Source organism: Etheostoma spectabile, unplaced genomic scaffold, assembly GCF_008692095.1.
Source record: "Etheostoma spectabile isolate EspeVRDwgs_2016 unplaced genomic scaffold, UIUC_Espe_1.0 scaffold317, whole genome shotgun sequence".
In the NCBI taxonomy this organism is placed as follows: domain Eukaryota; kingdom Metazoa; phylum Chordata; class Actinopteri; order Perciformes; family Percidae; genus Etheostoma; species Etheostoma spectabile.
Window position 1 is genome coordinate 55,067 of NW_022605584.1, and position 10,205 is coordinate 65,271.

Genomic DNA, 10,205 nt, shown 5'->3' on the forward strand with positions numbered 1-10,205 from the left:
TTTACTCCCCTTGGACACAGCGCGCCGGTTGCCCCGCCAACACAACTATGGAGGCGTGGTCCTTGTCCATTCCCATTGGTCGAAGCTGATGCACGTTTCCGAGCACAACAACGCTGACTGGCTGGAGATGAATGACGCACGTATTCACCTGGGCGCTGATTGGCTGAAGTGAACCAGCGCCAGAAAACAAGCTTGAGCGGGTGATGCTGGAGTCCCCACAGGACAGGCCAGTTTCCGCTAACCGGACGGGAGTCGGAGGACAGTAGGAGAGGGAAATTAGCTGCTATGTTCGTCTGAAGAAACTACGCTCTGACAAGTCTGTACACCTGAGCCACGTTGGATTCTTTCTTTCTTTCATTGATTGAGCAGCTGAGAAAGGTGAGCAGGAGGTTTTCCCTCCATGTTTCCTTCTGGCTGTAACACTAGCTGCGGTACGGTGTGCTGGTCAGCTGACCGTGTAATGTTAGAGAAGTAAGTTAACGTTAGCTAATTAAAGTCAAAGCAGCCTTGAGCACCATAAAGAAATCACAGTAATATAGTTATTCACAAGCTCTGCCTCCCCTACATGAATGACTGATTTGATTGAACTGACCCTCTTTCTTATTGAGACTGTTAAGGCTAGCTACATCTTATGTTACAACGTAGACTCGGCTTCAACGGACTTTATGAATGTAACGTAGTACTGTACTCAGCTCCCGACTTTATCAGCTCCAGTGGGTTTAAGTCATACTAGCAGTACACCTCGGGGCTGGTGGGCACTTTAGAGCCGCTAGCCTGCTAAGCTAATTAGCTGGTATTCTTTGCGCCAAATTCCGCTGACCACTCTTCAGTTTTCTGTCACGTCACTAGTTGGAAATTCCTTAACGTTAGCATTCACCCCGCGACGATATTAGTCGTGTTAACCATTTGTGATTTTCTATATCCATCTGAACCTTGTTTTTGGACAGCAGTTTTCCCAGATGGAAGTTGAGTGTCTAACACTGAAAGACCTCACAAGTCCCAGGAAGGGGGTCCCGGTGGAGCCGGAGGAGGATGGGGGCCAAAGTGAACAAAAGGTAAGGTGGGCCATGCCTGGTCTAAGGTGGGGTGTAATCCGGGAGAGCTAGGAATCAGGCTAATCACAGACAGATGGAGTGATGTGGTGGCATCTATCAGGGGGATAAGGTTACGAGATATGGGCTAGGCTAGGGGGGCCTGTGGATTTAGACACCTAGGTTTCCATGAGAGAAAGTGGGAATGCATTTTTTGGGATTGGAGGGAATAAAAACGCCAAATAAGGCCTTGTAGTGTTTAATTTATATAAAATCCATGGATGAAGATTTGGGTTTGTACAGGAGCAGGGGAAATATTAGAATGCTCCATTCTGCAAAAAAAAAAAAAAAAGACCAATGTTGGAAATTCCTACAGTTTGAAACCTTAAAACATTTATAACAATTGTCTACATTATAGGAAAACATCTGCACAGAAAAGAAAAGATCCACGCCACTTAAGTCTGCAGAGTCCACCATCCCTGCTTTGCTGATAAACAGAAAGGGTCCCACCCCTGACCTGGCCCACATCACCCCCATCAAACACACCCCCCTGGCCGAGCCCTGGACGCCCACGGCCAATCTGAAGATGCTGATCAGTGCCGCGAGCCCAGACATCCGGGACAGAGAGATGAAAAAGGTGCTGTTCAGACCCATAGAGAATGAGAAGGACCAGCCAGGAAGTCCAGACACTGTGGCAGAGGACACTGAGGCGGAGGACTCTGGTCAGGTATGTGAATTTGGAGATTTTAGCACCTGTCAAAGAGGCTAAGAGATAAAGTATATAACCAAAAACAGGCTCTAAAATGTCCTATTCTTTATGACCATCTCTATGACAGTTATTGCTTATTACTCTGATTAGGGAAATGCTCTCAGAGAAACAGAATTTCCACAGTCTTTAAACCACTTTTCCTTACTACGCTAACTTTAGCAGCTGAACTGTTAAGATAAGGCCTTTTCAAAAGCACAGTCACTCACTTATGCCTAATAGAAAAAGCCATATTGTATGTACAGGAAGTGAGTTTTTTTTTAAATGATTATTTCTTAAATAAAACGTGTGATGTTTTTTTTCAATCATTTATCACTATGTATTTATCTGCCAGTTTGAAGCTGTGGAGGAAGAGGAAGACGCCGACAAAAAGCCTAGCAGGAAGCAGAAGAGTCTGGGTCTGCTGTGCCACAAGTTCCTGGCACTCTACCCTGATTACCCCCCGCTACACAGCCCCATCTGGATCTCTCTGGATGAGGTGGCGACCAATCTTGGTAAGGGGGAGGGGGGCATCTGATGAGCATTATGAAGTTTTTATTGTATTGGATTTCGAGATGGTTTCCATGGAGACTTTTTTTTTTTCCAAACAAAAACCTCTGCATTTGAAGCAAGGCTCTTTTTTTTTATAACTTTCAATCATGAGACTGACCATATGGTGAGTTTGTATGAAAATGTTAAGGTATATATTTTTTCCTCTACTCTCACACTGAAATTGTCAGGAGTGGAGCGGCGGCGTATCTACGACATTGTCAACGTGCTGGAGTCTCTCATGATTGTGGGTCGGATAGCCAAAAACAGCTACACCTGGTACGGGCGGCGGCGGCTGGAGGCAACGCTGGAGGATCTGCAGCGGAGGGGGCGGCAGCAGGGCTACCACCTCCACATGGAGCTGCCCACCGAAGCCAGGGAGGCTGCACCGGGGCGCAAGGACGATGGAGCAGAGGGAGACGCTAGCAACTGTAATGAACTTACTTTATTTATTCGTAGAATTGAAGTTTCTCATGCCTTTTACTCAAGGGATTCTGGAAAACCATGTCCTACCTTAGCTAACTGCCTCATTTTCTTCTTCTAGCACCTTTGCATGTCTTCACCATTAGCTGCTTTTGAAGTGGGGTTGCATTAGGTTTTTCTCTATAGTCAGAGTATTAACTATAGTAGATGGAGGTCGGCACGCCCCCAGTTTGGAGAAGTGGACTGGAGTACCAGTACAGAAGTTAAGCAATGTCCTGCTGTGGACGGGGGCAACAGCTCAATGTATTTTCACCACCTACCTTACATGTAAAAATGTAAGTGTAGATCTAATCTTAAGAGCAGCTTCCACCACATTAACACTACCGCTGAAAGTCATTCCCTTCAAACCCAAAGGATTGAATACAAGCCTGGTTTCCATGGTGAGCCTCTTATTAAGAGGGCGTATGTGGTGACTTGGCAGTGGCAGGATAATAATAGCACTCTTGACAAAGACTAGGTACATGGTGTCCATTTATTGGTTAATGTCCGCCAGTTTTGTTGTGACTGCCAAGCAACACTTACAGCTGAAATGGTGTCATTAAGGCATCAACTGCACATTTAAGCATGTATAATCTCATAATTCATGATCACATTGTTCCTTGCTGCTGCACAACAACCCAATTTTTACTGTTGCCTATTAAAAGGTTCTCTTAATTAATATGCAGAGTTCTGTGACTGCAGTAGTCTGACATTCTCGAATGTTTCTATGTTATTTTCAGCTGGTGGCAACAGGAAAGACAAATCCCTGCGCATCATGAGCCAGAAGTTTGTCATGCTTTTCCTGGTGTCCAAAACTCAGACCGTAACTCTGGACGCAGCAGCAAAGATCCTCATTGAGGAGAGTCAGGACTCATCCAGTCACAGCAAGTACAAAAGTAAGAAAGAAACAGAGTATGTCCTGCTGTAACACAAAATCCCATGTCTTTATCAAACTTAACGTTACCCCTGTACCTTCAGCTAAGGTGCGCCGACTATACGACATCGCAAATGTGCTGACCAGCCTGGGCCTCATAAAGAAGGTCCATGTCCGGGAGGAGAGGGGCAGGAAGCCAGCTTTCAAGTGGCATGGCCCTGTTGAATTCAAAAACTCTGGAAATGCTGGTAAGAATTAAAGAGAAATCTAAAACAGTTCTGAAATTGCAAAGGACACTTTTTACAAGATATCTGGTGACAAAACAAATGGCAGCTTTATTTCTAACAAACTGCATTTTTCATTAATGCCCTCATGCCAACTCAATCTTTATCCACTTCAGTATTCTCAGCTGGAGGAAATACTTTGAATGTGTCCGCTGTCACTCTGCCCGAGGACTTTAGAAAAGCCAAGATGGCACGGCACGCCTCGTTCAACATTGCACCTAATTCTGTGGCCATACAGCGGCTGGTCAACTCTGCACCCAGCAGTCCACGACGAGACCTTATGGGTACGACATTTTATTTTTTTATTCTCTACCACTGTTTAGTCAGTCCACCAAAAGTTTATTCTAGTAGAATGGTTTTATATTGTTTGATAAATTGCAGCGTCCCCTCCCTTTGCAGGTCAGCTTAACCAGCCTGTGGATTTCTCCAAAGAGACTACAAGCCACCTGCAGTTTGGAAACAGCACTAAGTGAGCAAAGCACACGCACACACACACGCACACACACACACACACACGCACACACACTCTTTTTGCTAACCTTTGCAGGTAATCTATATTCAGCTGCCTGTGACAAGGACAAAGAGTCTTGTAGGTGTTAGAAGCTAAAGATAAAAGTTAATATTAGGAGCTGTTCCAATCTCTAACTTAAGTCTGCTTTCAGATTGAGGCTGCACAATTGCATCTGAATGGATAAACTCAGTCTTTACTGCCACATTAGGCATTTAAATCTATAACAAGCCTAGTTATAAGATGTCGAGGCTTTCATTCACGGAAGGGGTCTCTCATACAGAATATTTCACACACTTCTTTCTCGCCAATATCCTCGAGCCGGGCCCTTGATCAAGCATTTGAGTTTTTTTAATCATTACGTTTTTAGCCTAATTGGTTATGCCTCTCCAGCTTCTCTCGTAGCTCTGGAGGTAGGCTATGTCCTGCACATGAATGTGAGGTTAACTGGGCTAAATCGTGTCTCCCTCATCTGTAGCACTGTCTTCAATAATTGTGCAACCAGGCCAGAATGTTTCAGATATCTCACGAGTCCTTTAGCAACAGATATGGTCTCTCCTATGTCCGGCGCATTGTTGGTCAGCGCATCGGCGTGCACACCACGGCGAAGGACACTATTATTTAGGCGATAGAGACAAGAAAGTCTTCTGTATGGTTGCAGGGCTTTGATTATGTTGCTGCCTTAATCTGTCACCCACGCTATTCGGCTGAATATATATATATATATATATATATATATATATATATATATATATATATATTTTAATGGTTCTTCATCCTTTCCATTCTAAATAAACACGCAGTTTAAATGCTTTGTCCTTGTTGCATTAGTCATTAAGATCATTCTAAACAGATTTCTGTATTTCAAACAATTCAGACTTGTAGTTGAACGTCAGTTATAACGACCCACGTATTTGAAAAAATTGTTGGATTTAAATCAAGCTCATAATTATAGTTAATGTGTCAGGCCGGTCAGGTTCGAGCTTGATTTTATGGGCCCAGTCTAAGCTTTACCTAATGGTTGCTGGTTCAGCTCCCGAAATAGACCGAAGTGTTAAGTGTGGACTGGTAGCTAGTTCACCTCCTGGGCACTGCCATGGTGCTTTTCAGCGAACCCCCAACTGCTCAGGACGCCTGTCCATTGACAGCTGCAGCCCCTTCACTCTGACACCTCATCATTTGCTCTCTCAGGGGTTTGTGTAATGTTTGTTCTAACAGCATGAAAACATAATTTCCCTTAAGGGATTAATAAAGTATAAATTATGATAAATCGGTCTATGAATACAAAAAGCGTGTGAAAAGGTTAAGTGCAGGTCTTACATAGCACGAAGAAGAAAATATAAATATTTTGTCCCACCCCTAATTCTGATGGCTCATTTGCTTCTTTTTCGTTTCCCTGCAGTAACCGTCCCAACTGCCAAAGCCGCAGCAGCACGCTGCCTCTGGCCCCCACCCAGCCCACCCTGCTGGCACCTTCTCTCCACCCAGAGCACCTCTTTGCCCCTATGTCCTCCCCCCATTGCTTGGCCTACCTGCCCAGCCTGTCCCAGCCCTCGGTGGTCATGCTGTACAGGGCGCCAGACAAGCCTGACCAGATGCCTGAAGGTTCGAGATCGCCCCGGCTGGAGGCTGAGGGGGGGAGGAAGAGGAGGAGGGAAGAGGAGGTGCCAATGTTGAAGAAGAAAGGAAGGTCTGGGTTAGAGGAATGTGACCAGGTGGGGTGCCGTTATTTTGTAATGATGATATGGATGACATTTTGCACAGAAAATAAATGCAATTATTGTTATTGATGCTGGTTCTCTTCTTGGTTAAGCTTGACAGGGAACGCTGTAATTATTTTTACGTCAGTGCAGTTTTGCGTCTACTAGCGCAAGATCCTGTTAGTAAGTCTGGAAAACAGACCAGTAAATTGAAAATATGAAATGCAAGCTTACTCATGAAGAAAACCCATTCTTGGTGTAATTAAAGACTTCTATTAGTAATGTATAGGACATTTGATAATGAAGGGAAAAAACCCTAGCCATGATTCAGGTAGCACGATCCTAGTACTTGGAAAAGCCTTTTTTCATGGTAAAATGGTTCTTTATGAAAATGACTTGGCAGAAGTCACTCCAATGGTAGGAGGGGAGAGTGTTTATCAGTGCACTGTTACACGTCATGATGGATTGTAGACTTAATCCCGTTTGAGGAATAGCGTCTTGCATTGCATCTGATGCACAACTACAAACTTGTGGTTCCTTTATTCAAACCACGTCCATCAGCTGGTCCACGTGCATTTATACCCAGTGTTTGTTTTCCTGCCAGATGAGAGCTGAATCTCACTGCAAAGCAGCAGATTGTTCAAAGACGGGTCACACTAGGACTTCCCCCAGTCGCCCAGCAGGCCTTTCCACAGAGCGGACACTGAATGAGTGTCTATGCAGCAACAGCAGCAGTGAGCCGGCCCAACCATCGCACTACCTCTATGTACCGAACGACGCAGGTATATACACACACACTACTACATCCACTACACTATCATCAGATCAGACTTGTCAGTGCGTTTGAGCCAGTGGGACAGTCCCGTTCAGTAAACGGGAGACATCCCTGCCTCTGTCGCTGCCACAAGGAGTAATGTTTACCAAACAGCAAAGTACAGTCGATCTGTCTCGCTCGGCTCTCTCCGTGAAGCTGCCTTCAAGTGCGGACAAAAAACATTGGGGGATTAAAGAACACAACAGGGCATCACACATAAATGGGCCTGGTTCATTGACATTGCCCCACTGGATCACTTTTTGGCTGTATGAACACAGCCTTGCCCCGATCTATCAAGTGAACACGATGCACAGTTAACACTTGATTGGATCGCTGCAACCAACAGGGGAAAAGTGCTTTATCAGAAATTGGTCACAAGTTGAACAGAACCACCACTCGGTCCGGGTCACAATCTGCCATTTGATGATGCCTGGGGCAATCCAGTAAAAATTTTTAAAAAACCTTACCATTTTCTCTTCTCCAGGTCTAAATAGCCTCAACTTCCTTCTCTCTGCTGGCCAGCCACCAGCCGGCCTAGCACTTCCCCCCAGCAGTGTTCCCACCCTGGCACTGCCCTACGTCCTGGTTCCCTCTGCAGCCCTCTCCCACTACCCCCTGGTGGCCAACGCTCTACAACAGCAAGGCTCCAAGGCCCAAACCAACCTGAGCTTTAGCCTGCCTGCTGTGATGTCACCGGCCCACTTTATGGTGGGGGCGGCACCATACGGCCTGGCAGCAGCATCAGAGATCAGCACGCCACCCGTTCCATCACCATCCACTCCAGAACAGAGCCGGCTGTATGGATCAGCAGGCGCTCCGCATTCTCCCTCAGCGCCACGTCAGACAGTCAGTATCACCACACCAGAACCACTGGTAAGAACACACACACACACACCGTAGCCTTTAGGGCCGTACTTCTTCTCCTGGTCATGGATAGCCAGTGTGGTGCTGTCTAAGCCTTTCCTGCAGACCACTGCGGACACACACACACACACACACACACACACACTTTTGAGATTTGATAGTCAGATATTAAACACCAAGCTTTTTAAGAACAAACCCAATTCATAACTTCTTCACATCATCTGCAGTTTTGGTCCATAATTGGTTATTTTTTAAAGTCATCCATAAAAAGTTTTTTTAAACAGTTAAAGTTTTTGTTATGTTAATTTTTTTCCCCACATCGGGGTGTTAAAGAGTGTCCTCCATTTAAAAAAAAAAAAGAATCAGGGTGTGGCCATGAATTAGTCACTAACAGGAGCAGGATTCTTTGTAAATGTTCTTCAATCTTACATCCCTCTCCACCTTCACAGACTCCGCTCACTCCGAAGGAAACCACACCCTCTGCCTCCAAGGCTTTCTTCCAGACCCCGGGCACACTGGGAAGTGTAGTCAGCGCTGCGCCAGCTGGCCGAAGAAGAGGGTCGGCACAGAGGAGACTGGACATCAGCCACCCACCCACCAGTTGGACATGCGAGGAGATGGAATAAGTGGCAAACGTGCTCAGGTGTTGATCTGACGGTTAGATAAAGGGTTTCTAACTGTTGCTTTGTTAGTTTAATTTATGACAGGTTTTCCTTCCAAAATGCAGCAATAAAAAAAAAAAAGGTATTTAGCAAAATGCTCTTCCAAGACCTAAAATTAACCATTTCCTAAAATACAAAACTTTTTTTTTTGGAATGCAAAGATTAGAAGATTTGAAATTAAGATTTCAAAATGTGCCTCATGGTTGATTTATGGGACACCAGATTTAAGAGGGAATCCGTATTGCCAACGCCACAGTGCCCTTCTGTGGTGGGAGTCAGCCACTGCTGTATTTTCTACTTGAGCCTTAATTTCCCCTCCCAGACATGATCACGCTACCTAATTCCCCACACCTTGTGTATTAAAGCTCAATTGCTATTTATATTTTAGCAAATATGTTGATTACAGGGACTGTAATGTAACATTAACTTTTTTTTAGCACTAAGTATCTGTCTAATTTTGAAGTGATTGTCGTTAGTTGGCCCCTTCAGGTTGTTACATTATCAAGGTGTAATAAGAAATCTATTAGCACCAATTGAAATTAGCGCAGTGGCAGACAATCCTCGACTCATTTGGTACTGTAAGGAGAAAATCACTAAAGCCTTAAAATGTTTACAGCCAGCATAGAAGTTCAAGGAACAGTTCTTGGACTGGTTGATGCATCCATGTACTGGTGCCGTGTATGTTTTCACTGTGTATCTGCAACCATAATGCTTAATGGTTAAACACCAAACCCTTTAGCTCTGTTACTGACGGACTGTCCTTTAGACAATGTGACATGGCAATGATCTCAGGTGCTTGAATACTTGGATTTTGAAGAGATGTCGGAGTACTGTAAAGCTTTTTTTCTAATCCTAATATCAGGGAAAAGTAGACTGAGCTATGAGTCGTACACATTTGGGAGACTCCCAGTTTGACGCGACAACCCGCTGTTGGCGGGTGCAGTTGGGGGTTAAGTAGTTTTGCCTTGCCAGACCCTCCTCCAAAGCGTGCTGAAGAAAGAAGGTCTGGCTACTCCACATGGCATTTGGGGATGGGAGGAAAATGTGCTCTGGTTTAATGGCATGCTTTTAAACCAATCCGAATCATCATGGGCGGTGCTAAACTGTGTGTGAGAAAAAACTCAGATTGGACAGATAGTCTAGCTAGCTGTCTGGATTTACCCTGCAGAGATCTGAGGACCAGGTAACCATAGTCCTCAGATTGGACAGGTAGTCTAGCTAGCTGTCTGGATTTACCCTGCAGAGACCTGAGGACCAGGTAACCATAGTCCTCAGGTTGGACAGATAGTCTAGCTAGCTGTCTGGATTTACCCTGCAGAGATCTGAGGACCAGGTAACCATAGTCATCAGAAATCCAGACTCTAAAATCCAACACAAAGTAAGCAGAAGGAAATGGAAAAGACATGCACCCGGCAGAATTTCCTGCAGCACCAGAGCACTCCTGGAAGTGGGGGATGAAGGGTAATGGCCTCACTACAGACTCTCAGGTTGTGCAGGGATACCAGCCATTGAGTTGATAGCCCACTAACTTGCCTCCAGACAACCCACCCAAAATATTTGTGCTTTGTACGGAAGTCAATTAAGCTTAGCTATGTCACACCAAAGGGTGCGCAAATAACCACTCTGACCAGTGGATGTGTGTTCATTAATGTACAGTTGTATGGCTAATTATTTTTGTACATTGTATTCATAGTGTCATTCATACTTTCACA

At 45.0% G+C, this 10,205-nt stretch overlaps 2 protein-coding genes across 4 annotated transcripts in view; one reads left to right on the top strand and one right to left on the bottom strand.

The window, feature by feature from the left end:
- LOC116686149 (uncharacterized) overlaps positions 1-10,205 on the bottom strand; it is a 25,621-nt gene that overhangs the window by 9,553 nt on the left and 5,863 nt on the right. The window lies entirely within an intron of this gene.
- e2f7 (E2F transcription factor 7) lies at positions 184-10,198 on the top strand. 3 transcript variants are annotated; one of them, XM_032511110.1, is made up of 13 exons: positions 184-378; positions 951-1,055; positions 1,450-1,758; positions 2,132-2,291; positions 2,517-2,756; positions 3,528-3,683; positions 3,766-3,909; positions 4,062-4,229; positions 4,345-4,414; positions 5,856-6,168; positions 6,758-6,935; positions 7,452-7,840; positions 8,281-10,198. In XM_032511110.1, the coding sequence occupies exons 2-13, from the start codon at positions 960-962 to the stop codon at positions 8,455-8,457; spliced, it is 2,400 nt and encodes a 799-aa protein (XP_032367001.1). In that variant the 5' UTR covers positions 184-378; positions 951-959; the 3' UTR covers positions 8,458-10,198. The 3 variants fall into 3 exon arrangements, with proteins under 3 accessions (XP_032367001.1, XP_032367003.1, XP_032367002.1); XM_032511112.1 differs by having other exon boundaries at positions 4,071-4,229; XM_032511111.1 differs by having other exon boundaries at positions 186-378; positions 948-1,055.

Excerpts from the sequence above, each read along its gene's own strand:
- e2f7 (XM_032511110.1), top strand. The coding sequence starts at position 960 with ATGGAAGTTGAGTGTCTAACACTGAAAGACCTCACAAGTCCCAGGAAG. Across the intron at positions 1,759-2,131 it reads AGGCGGAGGACTCTGGTCAG|TTTGAAGCTGTGGAGGAAGA; the intron begins GTATGTGAATTT and ends TTTATCTGCCAG. Across the intron at positions 3,684-3,765 it reads CAGTCACAGCAAGTACAAAA|CTAAGGTGCGCCGACTATAC; the intron begins GTAAGAAAGAAA and ends CTGTACCTTCAG.